General features: G+C 36.6%; 1 protein-coding gene across 4 annotated transcripts in view; it reads right to left on the reverse strand.

Annotated features, from left to right (window-relative positions):
* ahi1 (Abelson helper integration site 1) overlaps positions 1–22,768 on the reverse strand; it is a 90,644-nt gene that overhangs the window by 57,828 nt on the left and 10,048 nt on the right. For 3 of the 4 annotated variants that reach the window (XM_012963581.3, XM_004914574.4, XM_018094170.2), the window contains exons 3-13: positions 22,230–22,351; positions 19,574–20,136; positions 18,520–18,659; positions 17,378–17,579; positions 14,475–14,667; positions 13,755–13,850; positions 12,357–12,539; positions 11,046–11,192; positions 8,870–9,002; positions 2,267–2,390; positions 1,219–1,448 (exon numbers count right to left, since the gene is read on the reverse strand). In XM_012963581.3, coding sequence (XP_012819035.2) covers positions 1,219–1,448; positions 2,267–2,390; positions 8,870–9,002; positions 11,046–11,192; positions 12,357–12,539; positions 13,755–13,850; positions 14,475–14,667; positions 17,378–17,579; positions 18,520–18,659; positions 19,574–20,136; positions 22,230–22,351 — 2,133 coding nt within the window. The remainder of the gene's footprint in view (positions 1–1,218; positions 1,449–2,266; positions 2,391–8,869; positions 9,003–11,045; positions 11,193–12,356; positions 12,540–13,754; positions 13,851–14,474; positions 14,668–17,377; positions 17,580–18,519; positions 18,660–19,573; positions 20,137–22,229; positions 22,352–22,768) is intronic. The other variant, XM_002935808.5, reaches the window with a different exon arrangement.

Below are 22,768 nucleotides of genomic sequence, written 5' to 3' on the forward strand. Positions count from 1 at the left end.
TGGGATGTTATGCTTTTTAATATAAATATGGACACCTGCTAAAGAATCACTGACACATATGTCAGTGTGTCGATACACCAAAGCTGTGGCATACTTTCTAATGTTAAAATTAAAACCTGTAATTATTTTTTTAAGGTAATACCATGTTTTATAGTTTTCTATGTTGGTGTTGCTTTTACTGTATAAAACACTGGACTATGAGAATTTGAATAAAGACACCAGCTTAATCCCTTACCCAACATTATGGCTATGCTGGACTATGATATCCATGATAGTGGGTAAAGATGGAAGCAAGTGTTTGGTTTTTATTAGTAATAACTGCACTAGTAATGTTTCGATAGCACCTTTCAACAGCACCTTTAAAAACCTGCAATGTGTCAGTGTGTGGATAAAAGGTGCTGGGAAGATATAACAACACAGAGTCAACTACATTTTAGCTACCCTAACAGGGAGATGCTGGAAGTTGCAATTAAAAAACACTGCACTACTCAACTAAGCAACTGCTACGGAAACATCTAAATAAAACTGTAGAACCAAGCACATGAAATAGCTTTTTAGTTTAAAGCATTAGGTCACAGGCACTGCCCTGTAAAGAAAATGGTGGAGTTAGCCCCTGAAATTCTGCAGATGTAAATAATGCTGCATAATGTACTATATAAACAAAGTATATTGAAACCCTTTTGTGTACTGAAACAGAGTATTTAAACCACACCCATCACGGGTGGTACAAATTTATACAATGACAATTTTGTTCTTCCTACCTTGCGGCAGCAATTTTATGGAGACCCTATCCTGTTCCAAAAGGATAATATCCCTGTGCACAAAGTAAGGTCCATACAGAATTGCTTTGTATAGATGGGAGTGCACACAACCCTGAACTGCACAAAACTCTGACCTCAACCGATGAACATCTTTGGGATGAACCTGAGTGATTGCCTTATCAAATTGTTATGTATAAATGGAGTAGTATTCCAACATCAAATCAAAATATCATTCCAGAAGAGTAGAGGGTAAATCAGTAAATGTTGTTTTAGCGGTGAAAAGGATCAATGTCATAATAATACCCTAAGGTTTTGAATGTCAGGTACATACTTTTAGTCATATAGTGTGTGTTCTGTAGAACTCTGTTGTTATGCACAGCAAACACTAATAACAACCACAGGGAACCAGAATCTAGTTTCTTTTTTGTAGATATGACTGGTCTGCAACAAAACCTACCTTCTATGTCAAAACACAGCGTATTGATAAAACTATTATGGCCATCAAATTCCTGTAAAAGTTGTCCATTGCTTTCTTTCACGTTTACATTCCAAACTCTTATGACAGCATCATAGCAACCCGTAACAACAAAAGAATTAGCCTTTGGGTGGAACTTAGCTGTGTATACAAAAGAAGGGTGGGGCAATACTTTTAAGGCAGACGAAGCTTCATTCTCAATTTTCCACAGTCTAGAAGGAAAGCATAATAAAATATATACGATCAGCTCTAAATCTACAAATTGAAAACATTAATATTCATGTTAATATCTCTAATATATCTCTTTATATAAGATAAACAATATGTTGGTTAAGTATCCATTCTGAAGGTATAGTTTGTCTTTAAAGGTAATATGACTGTTCCTACCAGCTTCATGAAACAGTTTTTTTAAAAGTCAATATCAATACATAAATTCATCAAAAGCAAAATAAACAGGGATTGTGCTGAAAACATCTTCTGTCTCTTGCTTAAATTTTAAATCCAAATTCTTTATTTGTAACCATTATAAAATAGTAGCTGATCCTTGTTTTGTTTTCAATATTCATGCCCCCATCAGAGATGAGCTCTGTGTAAAACAACCTTTTATACCCGTGAGCCACATTTAAATGGAAAAAATGTTGGGGAGCAACACAAGCATAAATGGCATTATACTTGGTTTTTATGCAACCAAAACTTGCCTCCTTAACAGAAAATCAAAAATAAGCCCCTGCTTTGAGGCCACGGGGAGCAGCATCCAAGGGGATGGTGAGCAACATGTTGCTCATGAGCTACTGGATGGGGATCACTGCTCTAGTGGCTGCCTAATCTTCCACTCATAAACGCTCTAAAGAACTTAAGTTAGAATTTGAAATTACTCTTAACATTACTGTTCCTTACTGATCATGACATGAAATAACAAAATCAGCAGCTATTTCTTCACTAAACAAGTACGATAACCACAGTAGAACTCATCCTTCCAAAGCACACTGATAAAAGCAATGCAGTGGTATGGGAAACCAAAAACACTGACCTGACTGTGGCATCAGAAGAAGCTGTGAGTAAGTGCTGATCATTTCTTGACCAGCAAAGATCATAAACAACATTTAGGTGACCATGCAGCTCCCCGAGACACTCTCCCGAAGGGATTTCATATACTGTAACAAAAAATTATGAATAAATACACAGTTAAAATACATGGTACATGTGTATATTTCACAGGAAATAATACTAAAAGAGGAGTTTTATATATATATATACATATAAACATACACGCACACACGCACGCACGCACGTACGTACGTACGTACGTACGTACGTACGTACTTATAGAGGCTAAACAGTACCCAAGATGGAAATGTAACCTACTGTTTTTAAGCATAAACTTTAGAACACATAATTCCACAAATGAAGCATCAATTATATTACCCAACATACACATAGATAGGTCTTGTACTTTTATATCTATAAATATTCTATAAATTCTGTCCTTAGAGATGTTAAATGGGGTCTTCGGTTATAATAGGTGCTTAGTGATGAGATTTGTCAAACATGAGTCTTGGAACTTGTTATCAATATGAGTATATCAGAAGTCGCCTTAGAGAAACCATATGCTTTTATATGGTCATGGAACCGCTCAGTGACTTCTAATATTGTTGGGGGGGGGTTACATTAGTTGGTGCAGACATTACTGCACCAACTCTGTCCTGTATGGGCTGCCATCTGAATTCTGGTGTGGCACTAACTGTTAAAAACAGATCCCATCTTGAGTGTCACAGTATGTAGTTGACAGATTAAATAAGTTAGCACAGTTTTGCCACACTTGGATATGCAAATTACATTGCCTACTGACAATTAGTTGGATCAATCAATCAGTGAGATTACACAGTGTAAAAAGCAAGAACGATAGTCTGTGCAATTCAAAGCAAATGTTTCTGGGTACAACTTGAACAGATTAAAAGGCTGGCTTCAAATGCAGTTTTGTTCGTGCAAATTCCCCATAGTCATTTGCATTTTAAACCCCATTAAAACCCTTACACTTTCTTAGCTCTTTCTGTAAAGTTGAGTTTGGTGCTACTGATGGTGAGCCCTGTGAGGCCATACAGATTTAAAAAGAAATTCAGCTCAACAGGTTTCTTTTGTGTCAAAATGTGAGCAAAATATTGCCAATTTTGATGCATCAGCCACAATAGCTTCAGGAGCAACTCCCCCAGAGACCCCAACAATGCTGGTGACTACCCTTAAAATTGCACTTAAAACATAGCACTTGCGGTCACAAATGACACCTAGTGATTTAATTGTGCTAAGGGGGGCTTCTATGAGCTCCTCATTATAGATTGAATAACAATACTTTTTACAGCTTGCACAAAATAAGAGACAAAATAAATCTACCAAATGTAAAATCAGTACAGTGTCACATACATAGATGCCCTGCCTTAAATATTTAAAATCTCACTGATATGAGTATTTGCTTTGATTTCATTAGTAAACACTCTGACATCGCCATCTAGTGGTCCCTTAAAAATTTTTTATTGGGCTACTTTATACTTAGAGGGGGGATTTATTATCAATATTCTGCGGGGTGCTAGCCAAAATTATGTATGCATAGAAAATAATAATCTGCGGCCAGCACACCCTTCAATGTTTCATCAAAATTTTTTTATTGTAGATATATTGTTAAAACCAACGTTTCGGTCCTTGTTAGGACCTTTCTCAAGGATAAAAAAAGGATATATATATATCCTTGAGAAAGGTCCCGATGGGGATCGAAACGTAACGTTGGCTGTTCATGCATTTTTTAATATAATCTACTATTCACAATAGATCCGGTGTTGCTGGTCTTTTTTGCAATATTTAAATCTTTTACCGTGCACCCGGGACAAGAATTGGAGCGGTGTGCCATCCTTGGTTCGATTATATATATATATATATATATATACACACACATACACATACATACTGGAACAAGGACAGCACTCCTAAGATTTAAAGAATTGTGAGCAAAATGTAAATGCAAAAATAGAAAGGTTTATTACTCAACTCATCTGGAGTGATGAAGGTCTCTGTGTGAGACAGAAACGTTGAGTAATGAACCTTTCTATTTTTGCATTTACATTTTGTTCACAATTCTTTAAATCTTAGGAGTGCTGTCCTTGTTCCAGTGCATTTTTGTTGTACAGGTATGGGATCCCTTATCCGGAAACCCATTATCCAGAAGGCTCCGAATTACGGAAAGCCTGTCTCCCATAGACTCCATTTTAATCAAATAATTCAGAATTTGAAAACTGATTTCCTTTTTCTCTGTAGTAATAAAATAGTACCTTGTAATTGATCCCAACTAAGATATAAATAATCCTTATTGGATGCAAAACAATCCTATTGGGTTTAATTAATGTTTAATAGATTTTTTAGTAGATTTAAGGTATGGAGATCCAAATTACGGAAAGACCCCTTATCCGGAATACCCTTGGTCCCGAGCATTCTGGATAACGGGTCCTATACCTGTACTAGCACCCAGGTTTTTTTGCTGCAAATGGTGTGTGCACTCCAAGGACTTTTCATAAAAATTCAATCTTTATTGTAACATTGCCATCCAATCAACGTCCTTGTAGTGCGCTTGTAACAATCTTTGGAAGGTGTAAAAAAAAAGTCCATAAGCTGCACCCAGGCAATAAGTAACACTGGCTAATTTGGTTTTCGGAGTGCGGATCGTGATGTGATCGTGTATATATAGATCTATATATATCTATAAAATTGTACAACCTTAAGTGGAGCTAACGTACCAGTCTGAAGAACCTAGTCCAAACTCACGGACAATACATATAGAAAGAAACAAAAAGGTCCAGACTCGTTTAAATGAAAAAAGAAAAAATCTTTACTTCATCCTACTTATAGAAAACCCATCGACCAGGGTTCCCCCTTCAGAAAATAAAAGTGCATAACATGTAACATTCCTAATATAAGCAAATTTGTAACAACAAGAAAAAAGAAAATCACACAATCTTCAATCAGTGGCGTAGCGAGGGGGGTGCCGAGGGGGCCATGGCCCAGGCGGCGTATCAGAAGGGGCGGCGGCGGCTCCTTCTCTCTTACAGGCAACAGGCGCTTTTATAAGGTTGCGCCCGTGCGTATGACGTCACACGTCAGCGACGAGGTGCAACCTTATAGAAGCGCCTGTTGCCTGTAAGAGAGAAGGAGCCGCCGCCGATGGTCTGTTGGGGGTATGTACTATGGGGGAAATTGGGGGCACTGTGTGGGGGCTACTGTCTATGGGGAAATTGGGGCACTTTCCATGGGGGGGGCCAGGTCTTTGTGGGGTATTGTGTATGGGGGCACTTCCTATTGGGGGCACTGTGTATGGGGCAATTGGGGCTCTGTGTATGAGGGCACTTTCTATTGGGGGGCAAGGTCTTTGGGGGGTATTGTCTATGGGGACACTGTGTATGGGGCAATTGGGGCACTGTGTATGGGGGCACTTCCTATTGGGGGCACTTTGTATGGGGCAATTGGGGGCACTGTTTATGGGGGCACTGTGTATGGGGGCACTTTCTATTGGGGGAACTGTGTATGGGGCAATTGGGGCACTGTGTATGGGGGCACTTTCTGTGGGCGGGGCAAGGTCTTTGGGGGGTACTGTCTATGGGGGAACTGTGTATGGGGAAATTGGGGCACTGTGTATGGGGGCACTTCCTATTGGGGGCACTGTCTAAGGGCAATTGGGGGCACTGTGTGGAGGGGGCTGTCTATGGGGACACTGTGTATGGGGCAATTGGAGGCACTGTCTATGGGGAAATTGGGGCACTTTCTATGGGCAATTGGAGGCAATGTGTGTGGGGGGCACTGTGTATGGGGCAATTGGGGGCACTGTGTATGGGGGTACTGTCTATGGGGCAGTTGTATGGGGGGACCGTGGCCAGAATAGCGTTAGGGGGGCCTGGCCAGCATAGTGTTAGGGGGCACTGTGGTAGGGTGACCCTAATACTTTTTATGTCTGTGTGTCCTGTACTGATGGGAGGGGCCCCGTGATTTCTGATGGCGGCCCTGCCACCATGGGCAGCCACGGATGCACAGCTGAATCCACTTTTGACAATTATGACATGCGCACCGCATTTCAAATTCAATCAAAAAAAAAAAAATTTAAATGCTGCTTTTTTTATTTTGTCTATTTTTTTTAAGAATAACTAAATAGAGGGGCGGCAAATTTCCGGTCGGCCCCAGGCGACGAAAGCCCACGCTACGCCACTGTCTTCAATATAGGGTATCCATATTGGAAACTACATGCAAGATGACACATGCACTTATAACCTCTATACAACACCATAGCCAAAAATGTTACAATGTTATGCACTTTTATTTTCTGAAGAGGGAACCCTGGTCGATGGGTATTCTATATCTACAACTCCAGAAACGAGAGAAGTTTTGGATTCATAATTTGCAGACATTACATCCACAGGGCTTAATAGAGAATATGACCTGTATGCATTTATCTAAAAGGAAGCATTGCTTAAAGCAAGTATTTCTAGTATTATATAACCATTTTTTCTTAAAGGTAGGAGTAGGATTGTGGAATGTTCCTACTTCAGTGCTGTCCAACTTCTGTTGTACCGAGGGCCGGAATTTTTCCGACCTACGTGGTGGAGGGCCGATAATGGAAGCCAGTTTTGACCACTCCCCTTTTTGAAACCGCACCCACTTGAAACCACACCCATGTTATCACATGACCATACCCATATTAATGGTTGTAGTACAGAAAAAACCTGCCATACTCTGCCTGCCCTACCCTGCCTGTGCGTGCCATATTCTGCTTGCCCTATGATGCCTGTGTGTATGGCACACACAGGCAGCCTACAGTGACACAATGCTGGCACTGCTCCTACAGTCTGCACTGTATATTAAAAAACTATATATTAAAAAACTTTTTAATTGAAGTACCACCTCAGTATATGTTCTTTTTGTAGTGTGCAGGGATTATTTGTGGGTTTCTACTGCTCCTGAGGTGTGAACAGGGGAACAATGGGGTTGATTACAGCCTGAGCCTGAGGTGTGAACACTGCAGGGGGTGAACAATGCAGAGATGAAAAGGTGTGAACAACACAGGGGATTACATATTTAAACAATACAGAGGGATTACAGCCTGAATCTGAGGTGAGAACCATGCAGGGGGGGCAGTTAATCTCAGTACTGATACCATTTAAAGCTTACACAAGAGTAAGCCATCAAAGCAGCCAGACAGGTGGGGGGCCACACAGAGGGGGGTCGCGGGCCGCATGCGGCCCGCGGGCCGCCAGTTGGACAGCACTGTCCTACTTGGATCCAGTAATTTGTTGGGGGAGTGACCTTTGGACTTGCCCCTATGTATACCTTGTGTGCTTTGTGTTCATTATCTTGCTACTTGATAAAGTAATGCAATTATTCTGCACAATGCATTTTTTATTTCGGAAATGTAGCCCTTTGTTGCAGAGTAAATCTTTCCTGTGAAAAATAATCAGGTTTTTGGTGACAAAAAACCCGAAACTGAAAAATGACAAGCAATAGTAAATGCCCCCTAATAGCTGAATGCATAAATATTTTACTTTGCAACTAGAGACCAGCCATTATGGTCCAAAAGGAATTTTTATTGACCAGAGGCTGTTTGTACAAAGGTCTCTTTGTAAATTAGATGCGCTTTTAAAATACAAGCTACTGGTATCAATATTTTTTAGCAAAATGTTAGTGAGGACTGGTATGATTGCAGTATAGGAACCAGAAAGAAAGTTTTTGTCTCCTTTTGGAGGCACACTGAAGATGGGTTCAAATGATGCCCTTCTCTGGATCAAGTAAAAGTTAGATGGGAGTTTAACGGATCAAAAGGCTAAACAAGATGGGTGTGTATCTTTTACAACCTTAAACATCATGCAAATTCGTAGCTAAACCACACTTTGGTTAGAAAATATGCCGCTCCAGGAAACATATCTTTTAACATCTTCTAACATTCTTTAAACTATATGTATATATGTCTATACTCTGCTAGAATCTCAGATACACAACATACTGTATACATACATTATAACCTGAAAAGGGGTCACTGAAGTAAGTGCTTACATATTCTTGAAATCACTGCAGACCTCCTAGGTACACTTATTAAACAAGATGCATGACAAAGCACCAGGGTTCACTTACTGTTTCCTAACCCACAGCAGAGCAATGATGAAAAAATGTTGCTAGAAAAGATAACTAGGAAGGGCCTATTGTAACTTGAATGGCTGCCCTTTCAGAGCAGCTTACTTAGATAAACTATAGCACTGTCTCTAAAGCAAGCATATAGTTTGTATCAGTGCAGGGCAATAGTACATTATATTTAAATGAATACAAAATTTCTTTATTTTTAGTGTGACTGTTCTGTTCAGATATTTTATTCTCCTAACTAGTTTGTTTACTTTAGAACAGCAGTTAGAACCTTACTTTTAATTAATACAAAACTATCCCTTGGAAGTTTGAATGAAAGTGAATATTTTATATGAACATGTTTATAAACTGGGTAGAGTAGGGTGGCCTTTTTGTTTTCCCTGTTATCATTTTGTGAAAAATATTATTCTTGAGTGGCAAGCATAATTGTGACATTACTTCCAAGTAATCCAAATGTAGCTGAGGAACTTACGGTATATTGGATAACCATCTCTGTCAGCACAAGCTGCTGCTAAAGTTTTCCCATCATTTGAGAAACAAATAGAAAAGCAACCCATATGCCCAGCACGCAGGGATAATATACGTTTGTTTGGAATTCGGCAAGCCTTCAAAGAAACAAAAAATCCAATTAAATGCAAATAGACACATTTGTCAAAAATCACAGATAAAAAAAAAAATTGCAACTGTTTCCATTGCAGGGTTACTTGTTTTTTGTGCATATTCATGAAAAAGATCACAATGGGTAAATCACAATTTTGTAAAAAAAAAAAATATCACAGTAACAAACATTATATATTTTCCTAGTTGTTTTCAAGCAAGTTTAAGAATCATAAAAAGTGCAAGATGGAGAGAAAAAAAAGATGCAACTTGAAAATGCTAGTGGCACACTTGTCATGAATGAAATTATATTAATGACAATGTAAGGGCAGATTTCAATATTCTGAATTTCCAATAAAATCACAAATGCCAAGCAATTTATCAAAACTGCCTTTAAAAAAAGAAAAACACAAACGAGATTGTGTATGTTTCCTTTTGGATTTGTTGTAGTTTTGTCTCATAATAAATAGCAAAAGAATTGTTTATTTCCCCAAGAAAAGTTTATTTTTGTAAGAATCATGGAAAAAAAATTTGACCGTTAGTAAATGCCCCCCACTGTTAGGTATTGGCAGTGTAACCACAAAATGGGCATGGTCAAACATTTTTGCTGTACATATTTTTGGCCCTCTTTCTATTTTTAAAATGTTGGGCGGTATGATAAGGCAAATGGCATATATTTACACATAAGATAGCAGATAAGCTCTGCAGAATACACTTATTAGACAGGAAGACAAACTGAATGTAATTTTCATAGCTCTTCACAGGACTACAGACTGAAAACCTCTCTCACATAAAATAGCACAATTTTTGCCAAGAAATAAGTTATTTGAAGGCGCTTGATCGACACATACAAACATTACATGTAAAAAAAAAAAAAAAAAAAAAATATACTGTCACTTTCTGACATTACTAGTCTTAAAGGAGGAGGAAAGTTACAATCACTGGCAGTGCCAAATGTTTCTTCAGAATCCACTGCATGCGCAATGGAAAAAAACTACTCTCTCGATTAAGTTTAACTTTTCACCCTACTGCGCATGTGCAAGCTGCTCAAAGGTAGAGGAAAGAAGAGCTTGATTGCAGGTACCCCGCACTGGTGCGGTTTTTCTGGTAACAGAAGCACTCGCCTGGGGTATCAGGTAAGTGACTGCAATCACTGGGGTGCAGCCAAATCAACACAGTGAATTCCATTAAAACAGTATCAATTAAATTTGTGGTCCTGATTAAAAAAAAAGGCAGCACTGACTAATAAGCTTATGGTTCAGAAGATATCTCTGTGGGTCTGCGCTGAATGGAAATTTTAGACTTTTTAGAAATGTGAGTGTAGTACATGATTATATTCTATGACTTAATAACGCAGTAAACCACTTCATTCTAAAAAACGTTACTTTCTTTTAAATCTTTGCTACAAGTACATAATTGAAAAGTCACTAAAAAAAACTAAGTAAGCTTTATCAGAAATAAACACTTAAAAAACTGCTGTTCTGAGTCCTCTGTTAAAAGAAACACCAAATTTCTTTCCTTTTATTCTGTACACACGATCTTCTGTCAGACTTCTCAGCAAAATCCTTAAGGGCACAACACAAGCCTGTGCAGCTTCCTCCTCTCTCCCCCTCCCTTCTCCTCATCCCCCTTTCCCTCCGTGCTGTAATCCGAGCCAAGAGCTTCCAAGCAGCAGCGTGCAGGCAGGGAAATGATGTCAGACCAAGCTACAATGGCAGCTACTATCTTAAAGATAGAGCTTCTAGGGATGTTTATTCAGGCATGGTAAAGCGTTCTACAGAATAAATATAGTAATTCTAGCTTGCACTATTGTGACTATTCACAATAAAATGCCTCAGTAGCTTTTCTTCTCCTTAAAGAAAACTTGCTGTAATGAAGTAGTACTTTCTCTCTACTCTAAGCTGACCGCACTAAAACATTTCACTTTATCAGCTTTCACACCTTTTAGGTTGGCTTCAAACATATCATCACTAAGACTCTTGGGAAAAGACAGATCAACAAAGTACCAGGAACTGCAGAGGTTTGCTCCCTACTATAGTTAGTTCAATTACCTGCCCAGGCAGTCGTGACCACTTATATAGCTCCTTCTTCGGTTTCCCTTCTCCAAACCCATCAGCTTCATTCTGGAGATCATTATCCAAGATACTGCTCCCTAAATCTTGTTGAAGGGCCCCAAAAGTATCAGATGTAGGATCTGCCTTAAAAAGCGAGACAATTAAATAAGTGAAATAATTTTAAGTTTAGCATGCTTACTATATATTTATTTTGTATTCATAAAAAAAATTGCAGCTTCAATTACAAATTTTGTATGAATCCATTTAAATGTAGCTCAAATAGAAAATGATTTTGGATCACACTTATCTACTGAATCTCCTAAACTTAGAGTCAAAGTGAAAGCATTAAATACAATGTTTTTCATTCTACATGTATAAACTTCATATGATCTGAGGAGGCAAAACATTAGAGGTGATTCACTGTTTCTGAAGATGTTGGAGTCATTGAATACAATACCAAAAAGGGATCTTTGCTCCTGCTAATATTCCATCATTTAACTGGGCAGAATAAGCGCCATTATTATTTCAAAAGATACACCAACTACTGCACCGTAAAGAAAGGGCCAACTCAAATGAGTATATTATAATAGTAATATAAATAAAAAAGAAGAAACTCAAATACACCTACTACTGCCAAAACATTATCTTCTAACATACTATCAAAAAAGCAAGCCTTAACCGTTGTAATGTTCAGAGAAAAATAAAGGAGGCTCTTTGTAAATATGTACATTTTACTGACTTTTGAATTAAGCTAAACATGCTTTTATTATTTTTCTTGCTAAGATAAACAATGCCATTTCAAGTTAGAACAATAGTAGTTATAAAGAGAGTAGGCAGTACCACGCAGTGTTTTATAACTGCAAAACTTTTGGGATTTGTTACCCCAAATAAAGGACTTTGCAGTTAAAAAGCACTGTGGGGTACTGCCTACTCTCTTTATTACTATTATAATATACCCTTGCATAGGATGGTGAAATAGTACCCAAAGCATAGTTAATCACAATCCGGACCTTATTGTGCAGTTTGGAGAAGGTTTGAATAATGGTTTGTTCAATACTGATTGCTTAGCTAAGCATAGCAAGTATCATGTCACTTCTCAAATATTGGGAATAGATTTACTGAGCAAAATAGTAAATTCCCATATGGTAATGAACAATTAAACAAAAATTACGTGACATATTTAACAAATGTCAATTTTAATAGAGAACCTTATTTTAATGGAAACCATATGTTTTCTAAATTTATATAGAATCAGTTTATAAATTCAACTGAATATAACCAGGGTAACAACAGAAAATTAAAACTTACATTTTCCTTTAGCTTTAGGCCTTTTACAGTGACATATAAGGTAGATGGATAAGGGTTCCTGGGATATTTTAGCCACCATTCATAGATGTGACAATTAGAAGAAAGACGAGCACGTGATGGTGGGTAATAAAGTTGAAGGCGCAGTTTTGTATCCACATTGAATACTTCATTAGCACCGACAAGCTGGGAAAAAAAAAAAAACTTTTGGAAAAAAATAATAATAATAATTCTAGCTGCCTGCCCACCAAGACAAGCTAATCATATTAGGTATATACATATGGGCATTTTGCTAAGCAGCCTGGATATAGTGCCTAGTGATGTGTTTTCATAATATGGAAAATGGTGAGTTAACATGAGCCTTGTGATTAATATGGTGACCAGAAGGTGGATGCAACAATAAAGCATGAAACTATCTAAGGTAGCTTTTGAACAGTAACTGTTATAGATTATAGCCACAATTAGAAGCATTAGTAGTAATTTGTTACATATTTATTTATCACAGTACATAATTACCATAGAAAACTCATTTTTATACAGCCTTAGCAATGTGATTAAATAAAAGTATACTCTACAACTGACAGGTGGACCTTGTGAGACATAAAAGCTTTGCAGAAGATTCAGTCTGCAACTGTATGTTATATTCACGTTTGAGAGTTGCAGCTTGGGATGCACCAAACCCACTAATTTATGCTAATTAGGATTCGGATTCATTTTGGCCAGGATCGTCGAACCCTGCCAAAAAATGCAGAATCCTGGCCGAATACCGAACCGAATACTGGATTAGGTGCATCCCTAGTTGCAGCTCACAAGAATTAGCACAGAACGTAGTATCTGTGACATAACTTTTTGTTAAATTATTGTATTATATTGGTCTAGCATTCAAAAATCTAATTTCTCTGCATTCATATTTATCTACTACAATATTTGTCCTCCATTTGTACTTTTTAGTATTGAAAAACGTACCGTGCTGCATATCCCAGTAGCACTATATACATTTTGTTATCCATACACATAGGACCTTATTTATTAAAATTAGAATTTGTGAAATGTTTATTGTAAATAAACTTGAAATTTTCTAAAACTTAAATGTTTGCTTATTTATTAAAAAGTCTTAAGATAGATGATGAATAAAATTAATATGTAATAAAAAAAATCTGAATATAAAAAATGCAATTAAATAAAATTATGAAAAACACTTCAAATACTTCAAATTCATGTGTTGCTCATAATTTTTCATGGATTTCAAACAAAAAAAAAGAAAAATTAAAAACTTCAATTAAGTTTATATTGACTTCTACATCCAAGTTTTTTTCTCTTGATATTGAAATGAGTTTTAAAATCATAATTCACATTATTTTTAATACAAAAAAAAAATCTCTACCGTAATGTTAAGAATACCTTCAAAAATGCCCAAGCAAGCCTCCGAAAACCTTTTTCCTTAATTTGTGATTCCGAATTAGGATTGGTCCCATCTGAATTACATATGTCTATTATCTGTAAAAAAAAAAAAAATTTAACAACTGCAAATAGCAAAGCATAAAAATTAATTTGGAAACTATGCTCATAATTATAGGCCTGATTTATGAATGCTTGAGCCTTCTGGCTCAAGCCCACATTTGTCTGCATTTGTAAATAGAAAAGGCACTATACACAATACATGATATGTTGACACATATTTTTTAAAAATTCCTAATCGGAATTTAGATTTGTTTTTTTGAACGCATAAGCCCTACTTTCCTTTTTCACTTGTTACCACACACCCTCCAAGTTCTATTTATAATACTACCTGTGATTGATCTGGTGTCTTTGAACATGCACATCTTATTGACTTGGGAATTAACTGGACTACAAGATCTACACACGGAAAACGTTAACAGATGTTTTTCGCTCTGTCTTTTCTCTTATAAATCCTTTTTATATATCAGTTTAATTCAATTCTTGCCAAGAACAACTGTATCTGTACTCTGCACATTTAGCTATAGTCTCATTTCAACTCTCAAGACTAAATTAGAGGTTAACTAGCAGAATTTAAAGGGTTTCTGAATCTGGGTAAAATAAATAAAAGGCATCAACGGAAAAATAAAATGTTATTTAGTAGTTAAGAATGGTACTAAATACCTCAAAGAACAGGATAACATTAGGACTGTCTTCATTTTCTTGCAAAAAATATAAAAAACGTTCATTAATTATAATTTGCTCATCCCATTCAGGAATGGGTGATTTATGCCTCTTGAAGTCATATGCTTGTGTCTCCACAGGAAGAATGTATGCATTACTTTCTGATTCTTTTAAAGATGAAACTGCATTAATGCTGTAAAGCAAAAAAAGAAATATATTGTAGTAAAATACATTTACATTCAACCCCAAATCATAATGACTTAAAACAACAATACACCAAACTTTTGGACATTAGCTCATTCAGTTAATGTTATCCATAATAAAAACATGGAGAACAAAAGTCATTTTTTTACTGCCAATAGATTTGCCACATTAGTGCCACCTAGAACAAAATATTTATTCTGCAGAAACCATGACCATACCCGAGTAAATAGTTTTAGAAGCTTTCTGTTTGCTTAAGATAGCAGCTGTCATTTTAAGTAGCTTCCTTCCTGCTCCAGCTCTTATAGCTAAGATCACACATTTCTAAGGGAGGGGGTTCTTAGCATTCTGGTGGGAGGGGGGAGCAGAAGAGGGGAGAGAGGAGAGAACTGCGCAGACTCTGGCCCCAGGAATTAAGGATGTTCCTGAGAGAGGAAGTCAGACACTGGAACATCATGTTTATAAACAAAGAGACAAGAAATCCTGTGTTTCTTTTGAGGACTCAGTGCAGCATTACTGTAAGTGCTTATGGCTGTATTTACATAGACCTTTCTGATAAAGCTTACTTACTTTTTCCTTTTCCTTCTCCTTTAACACTGAATTTCTAAAAATATATATTTTTTTTAATATACAAGCAGACTATTTCCCTAACACCTTATGATTTGATTCCACCTCTCCTTGAACTTATTTCACTGTAAAGTGATAAATTCTGGTTCATCTGCTTGAATTTATGTGCCGTACACTAGAGAGTCCCATAATGAATCATTTTACATTGAAATAAGGTGAGAGGGGTTGCATTACACTGTGAACCTAAGGGGTATGTGAAAGAATTCTTACAAGCATCATATGTCCTTTTCAGTCTGTGGAAATAGGTAGAAAATATTTAAAACATTTAATTTTATTTCTGGATGTTCAGATACCTATTTAAGTACAGGTATGGGATCCTTTATCCGAAAAGCAGTTATCCAGAAAGTTTCGAATTACAGAAAGGCCATCTCCCATAGACTCCATTATGAGAAAATAATTAAAATTTTTAAAAATCATTTCTTTTTTTCTCTGTAATAATTAAACAGTACCTTTTACTTGACCCCAGCTAAGATATCCTTAATCCTTACAGGAGGCAAAACAATCCTATTGGGTTTATTCAATATTTAAATTATTTTTAGCAGACTTATGTTTTGGAGATCCAAATTACGGAAAGATCCCTTATCCAGAAAGGTCCCGAGCATTCTGGATTGCAGGTCCCATACCTGTATTTTACAAAGCCTTTCTGAATGAGCAAATTTAAAAAAAAAATGGTGTATATTACGCCTTTAGAGAAAGCTATGATTGGTTACTTACGTAGGTAAACCAGATGCTAATTACTTGAAATGACCATATGCCTAGCATTGCTTATAAGCTGCAAGTTGCTTGTCCTGCAAGCAGCTGATAATCACATCTCCTGAGCAGATCTTACAGGTAAACACAAGTAGATCCAGACTTCAATGTTTATTAATTACAAAAAAGAGACAATAAACCCCTTTGTTAAAATGCTTTCAAAGAATATGGCTTGTGTCAAACCTATCTGCTGCTTATTTTTTAATTAAAGAGGAACTAAGGCTAAGCTAACTGTTCCAAACTATATAATTACATTAAAATCATAAAAAGGCTACATATTTTTTAATTGATGTATATTACAAAGTTGCATGAAATTATGTTTACTTTTCAAAAAGCTCAAGTTATGTTTGGGTGGAGTTCCCCTTTAAACTATTTCTATGTTATTTTTGTTATTACTAGTGCAGAAAAGTGAAATAGACAGTACTTTAATTTTAAAGTGTCTTTTGTTCTTTAGAGCACTTGCAGAAGGGGAAAGGATGCAACTGATCAAATTTATACTTATGGTCAAACCAGTTATCATCTATAAAAGAACCTTACTTTTTCTGTGAGCCTGAGGCACAAGCAACACATTGGGCAAGGGCTTCATACATATCTAATTATCTCTATTTAAACAAAACCGCTCACACTCCAACCCCCCAGGTTTGGTGCTGGATTTTCTATGGAAATGGTGTAAAAAGCATTGCGGAGGCTGGGGGCATATTTTATTGTTTTTAAAATAAAAAATGAATATATACAGGCACCCAAGTGTCTTTTTATAAATATGCCCCTGATAATCAGAATACATTTTTAATATAAGTCTAATTTATACTGCTCATGTTTGAAACAGGCGTTTTCATTGTCAATTGTTCCATTGCCAGTACTAGGCATGTCCCCCTAAAGTATAGGTTTAATGGACCTGAGAACAGAAAAGTTGCACCAGAATAACTAGACTGTGAACACACAGAAGGAACTGAATTAAAACATTTTACTTTGAATTGGAAGCAATGTTATTTCAAATTAAGGGGGTCTGCCCCAAAAATGAAAGCACTATTGAAAACTGTCACTGTCAAACTATCAGGCTCAATTTTACACACGTTTGTCTCTGGTCCCCATAATAATGTTTTAAGCCAGCTGATTAAAAGAGCTTAAAGCAATTATTTATATAAGTAACATTAAAACCTCTGAAAATGTTTGAATGTATATTGGAAAGTTGCCTACAATTAAATTTATGTGGCAAAAAAAGTTTTTCAGTAAAGGGACCCCTAAAAACTGAATACTAAAGGATTTAACAATCTACACAAGAATTATTATATTTTTCTTTACATTACAAAAGGAAAACAAATTACCTGCTCTCTTTCTTAACATATGCCCCAGTCCTTTGATCAATCACATGAATCTTGACAATGGGACGGGAAACCATGATGCGAGTTAGTAGTTTATCAGAACGATGGATATAAACACCCAATACCAAGCTGGGATCATACAAATGCTTTGGGTGTTTTTCTTTGTTGTCATCTTCAATACCATTTTCTGGGCCATCTTCTTTTACTATATATAAAAACGTTATAATAATTTTGATGCATAAGTTGCTTCGGCATGAGGGTCAGAAAATATTTTTTTTATCAGACAGTAATCTATAAGCCACATATATATATATATATATATACATAAAAAAAATGTCGGCACTCACAGGGTTTCCATATAAAGGCAAAAAATAAACAGCTTTTAAATACAAACGGTGATGTTTATTCTTTCCAACGTTTCAGTCCTATACACGGACTTTCGTCCCTGACGAAAGTCCGTGTATAGGACTGAAACGTTGGAAAGAATAAACATCACCGTTTGTATTTAAAAGCTGTTTATTTTTTGCCTTTATATGGAAACCCTGTGAGTGCCAACATTTTTCTTTATGTATCTAAAACCTCTAGCTCGAGCACCCAGGTATTGGAATTTTGAAGGTGTGCTCCCCAATCCCACACCATATATATATATATATATATATATATATATATATATACATACAGGTATGGGATCCCTTATCCGGAAACCCATTATCCAGAAAGCTCCGAATTACGGAAAGCCTGTCTCCCATAGACTCAATTTTAATCAAATAATTCAGAATTTTAAAACTGATTTCCTTTTTCTCTGTAGTAATAAAACAGTAACTTGTAGTTAAGTCCAGAGTGGGGAGCACACCACGATGTGAGCAATACCTAGGTGCCAGAGCTCAAAGTATTAGACAGGTAAAGAATGTCGGCACTCACAGGATTTTTCATAGAACGGCAGAAAAATAATAAAGGCTTCTGTTGAATGCAAGCGGTGAAGTTTTATTCTTTACAACGTTTCAGTCCTGTACTCGGACTTTCGTCAGGGAATAACCAATTATTAATTCACCAATGATACAATGTAATTAAGCCATTACAGTTCATTCACAAGTGAACAATAAAAAAACACAGGATACTTGTAGAGACATTGTAAAGATGCTTACTTGCTTTTGCCTTTTTCTTAATCTTTTTCACTTTAGTTGTTGGCAAACTTTCATTGACAAAATGTTCAGAAAAATGCAGTTGTGGCTGCAAGCTGGTTATTTGTGGCGGGCCATGTTGAAGTTCGGAAATAAACGTGACACTAGCAAAAAATACAACATTTAGGAAATGTTTTACTACATCAATTACATTTTCACCATAAAATGTCTCTTAATAAACATAGGTTTAAAGTTACTATCAGCAGTTAAAGGGAATCTACAGTAATAATAAAAAATAATGTTAAAAACTTGCTCAGTAAACTTTTCCTTAAGTAAGCGACTAAGAATATAATGTCCTGGATCTGAAGTATGCAGGGTGGGTGGAAAGCAACTGAAACTCTCCTTTAGAAACAAAATGCAGAATAGTGCCTCATTGGAGACCTCCCCTGCATATCCCTGCAATTGGAGTATGAACAGTAAAGTCTGTACATGTGTCAATCAACAAGAAGAGGATGCAGGCTGACTTCCGGATCTAAGCCATGCTTAAAGAGATACTGACACCAGAAATTAAACCCTTATTATCTCATAACATAACAGTGTCTTTGCATGATCCTAATAACTTTTACGTAAAATCCCAGCTGTCAATCATATATTGGTTGCCCTGCCTCTATGCCTCAGGCATAGAGGCGGGGCAGACAATAACTTTAGCTTTACATTCAGCACTACCTAGATGTCACTGCACATCTAACTTTTCCCCTCCCTCCTCCTCATCTAACTGTGTAGCCAGTGCATGGGCATGGGCACGGGCACCTGATCCCCCATTCTGGCACATAAACAAGATTTTGGCATGATACCCAGCTTGCCTTCATAACAGTGTCCACAAAATGGTGCCTGCCTGCTTGCTTTGATTGAGCAATTCCAGTACGGAAGGAAACAAGATTTATATTATTTATATAGAGTAAGTATAGTTTATTTTGCTCAACTAACAATATAGAAAATAATTTGGAGTTATTTCTTAGGGTGACAGGTCCCCTTTAAAGGCTAAAACCTCATATTTCACCAAAGAGTTTTCAAATACCTTGTTTCTGGTTCAGATGTAACCACCATTTCCTTTTTCTTCTTTTTTTTAATCCCAATTTCATTATTCATTGGCACAGTTTGAGTATCATTTATGACAGGCTGTTGATAAAGTCGAGTCTTAAGCTTGTTTTTTATCTTTTCTCGAAGTTCTTCAGTTTCTTTTTGTGAAACATGGACAAGGTTTTCTTCAATTAGGTGGTCCTCATCATTAAAATCCGAGGGACCACGTTCTTCTTTCCAGACATCTTTTTCTTTTTTTTTGCGAGTTTTACATTTTTGTTCTTCAGAGTTTGAAACTTGTTGTGCAAGGTCTAAACTTTCATCAAATGTTTCTCTAATAGTTACGGCTTCTGACAACTTTGTTTTCTTATTTTTCTTCTTCTCCAGCTTAACCACGGTCTGCTCCTTATTAACATTGCTTTGCTTTTCAGCTACTGGTGTTCTTTCTCTTAGTCTGTTTTTTGTAAACCTTGGACTTTCTTCCTCTGCATTGTATGTGTTTATAATTGTTTCATTTGCACTATTCTTCAATAGATCAAGCTGACCTTTAAATGACTCAAGCTAAAAAAAAACAAAGAAAGTAAGCTGCATTTCTCAAAGTCACTGGAAAAGCCTTTTTAGAAAAAAATCCCAGATGCAAACTAAGCACTGTATGATCAGTGTCTTGTATAGAGCAGAATATTTCTGATTGGATGCTACATTAACTACTCATCAGCATATTTTCAAATATGGTAATAGCTCAAATGGACAGCATTAAAGCAGTAAGAATTCCCATAGAGGAGTATGTAGCATACATGTTCAGTCTAAGCAAATGCTCATATGTGTATTTGTATGCCTAGATCAATGGGCAGAAAGAAAAAGGTGTAAAGGGAGAAAGACAAAGTAGAAAGGTAAGTTTGAGAACAAACTTCATGTTGGTTTGAAAAATGTGAAGTCACTGAAAGAAATCTGATTGGCTTTTGTTAGCTCGACCCAATTTTTCTAATCTTGGACCACAGTTATTTAGTAAAAACCACTGTGCAAAGTTTGTGTCTGAATGCCAGCAATTCAGATTTCACCACTGAAGGTCAATGAGTGACATCTGATTGGTGACTCCGCCCACTTTGTTTCAAATATGTAAGCGAATTAAATTCAATGAATGAAATCTGATTGGCTGTTAATCCACTTTTCCTATTTTTGAACTGCACGCACCCAGTGACCAACTCTGCAAAGTTTAGGTACTCAGGCGTAAAAATTGTGGGACTAACAGCATTGTACATTTCACCACTAAAAGTAAATAGGTGAAATATGATTGGCTGTTGGTGGCTTCGCCCACTTTTTCTAACCTTGAATACGTAGTCACCCAGTGGCTGCAAAGTTTGAGAACCCTGGCATAAATAGTATGAGAAAGGCAGCAGTTTAAATATAAACCAATGAAACGGAATTGGTGAAATGTGATTGGCTTTTGGTGGTTCTGCCTTCTTTTTCTAACCTTGAACCGCAGTTACCTGGTGACTAAATTTTGGGGACCTTAGTATATATATTATAGTTTATATTTAAAGAATTGCAGTAGTTTAAATTTAAACCAGTGAAAGTCTATAGGTGAAATCTGATTGGCTGTTGTTAACTCCGCCACCTTTTCTAAACTTGGGACGTAGTCACCCAGTGACAAACTGTGCAAAGTTTGGGGACCCTGATATTAAACCAATAAAATTAAATAGATAAAATCTGATTGGCTGTTGGTGGCTCTGCCCACTTTTTCAAACCTAAAACTGCAGTCCCCTAGTGACCAACTGTGAAGAGTTTGGGGACCATGGTGTTAATATTGTGAGAATGGCAGCAGGTTGAATTTCCCTATTGAAAGTCAAAAGGCAAAATTGGGTTGGCTGTTGATGGCTCCGCTCACTTTGGGTCATCCAACAAATGTTGCCGTTTCATTCGGGTTGACCTCATGATTATATTATTCAAGTTTTGGAAGTGTAGCTTCAAAGCTGTAAGAGTAGCAGCAGTTTGAAAAGCTTCCCTGTCAAAGTCAATGGAACAATTACGCTGTTCAGAGTGGCGCCACAAATAGATGGGGGGTAGGATCGCTTAGAAAAGCGCGAGCAACCTGCTGTGCTATAGGACGAAGAAGTGTGGAGAGTCTGGGTGTTGTACCCCAAAAACTGTAGGAGGAGTAGCATTTAGAAAATGGGGGGTGCTAAGAATAAGAAGAAAAAGAAGAATCAGAAGAATAAGCTGAAGTCGAGGAACAGTAGGTTGGGTTTTTCAAACCAACATAATTAAGAAGTAAAAGAATAAGCTGAAGTCGAAGAACAGAATGTTGTTTTTTTGTTAAACCAACATAATTAGCAGTAGATAGTGGAGGAAAGTGGGCGTATTTAATGGGATGCTCTGACACTAATAGCAAAGGATTACCACAAAAAAAACCACAAAAAAACTTTTTTGTTTGTTTGTGTTTTTGATTGCTATAGTTCCTATATACATTACAGTTTAAAAAACATCTATCCTTTCTTTTTAGTTAGTTTGGAACTGGCTTTTTAGTGGTGGAAGTGCTCTGTGTTTGGAAGCTGAGTCATTCACTTTTTCTAGGCTCTATGGAACATTGAACAAGTCTTACTAACCTTTAGTTGCTATACTCATCCCAACTTTAAAAAAAAAACAAAAACACTTACCACTATGTGTTCTTCAGGGGTTGTCTTCTTGCGAGACTTGTTTTTGGTACCTGGCAATCCAGCATAGCTCTGGAAAACTTCTTCAAACCTTGCCTTTGTCCTTAATTTAGCCTCACTCTCTACTATAGAGGCAATAAATTAATATTAAAGATTTTCTATGTGTTACAATTTAAATAATTATACAAACAACAATTCATAGCAACATAGCTCTACTTTCTCCTGGTATTTGTCAAGTGTTTTATATCTGCTCATTCACTATACCAACATATATGGCAACACTTCAGCCATTTCTATTTCGTTTTCTGATATTACAGGTATTTATTTAGCCTGGTAAACTACGAGTTTGCTTTTTCTAAATGTTTTTACCTAAAGATCTGTGTAAGAATACAACAAATACATGAAAATCAGTTTAGACTTCTACATTATGAATATTGCAAGCAGAGTTTTTCCAGAAACAAAATTTGTATCAGGTGAAAACCTAAGCTTTTAAATTGCATTGCCAGCCATACAGAGACAAAGACACTAAATGATTTGGGCAT

The sequence above is a fragment of the Xenopus tropicalis genome, chromosome 5 (assembly GCF_000004195.4).
Source record: "Xenopus tropicalis strain Nigerian chromosome 5, UCB_Xtro_10.0, whole genome shotgun sequence".
Classification (NCBI taxonomy): Eukaryota; Metazoa; Chordata; class Amphibia; order Anura; family Pipidae; genus Xenopus; species Xenopus tropicalis.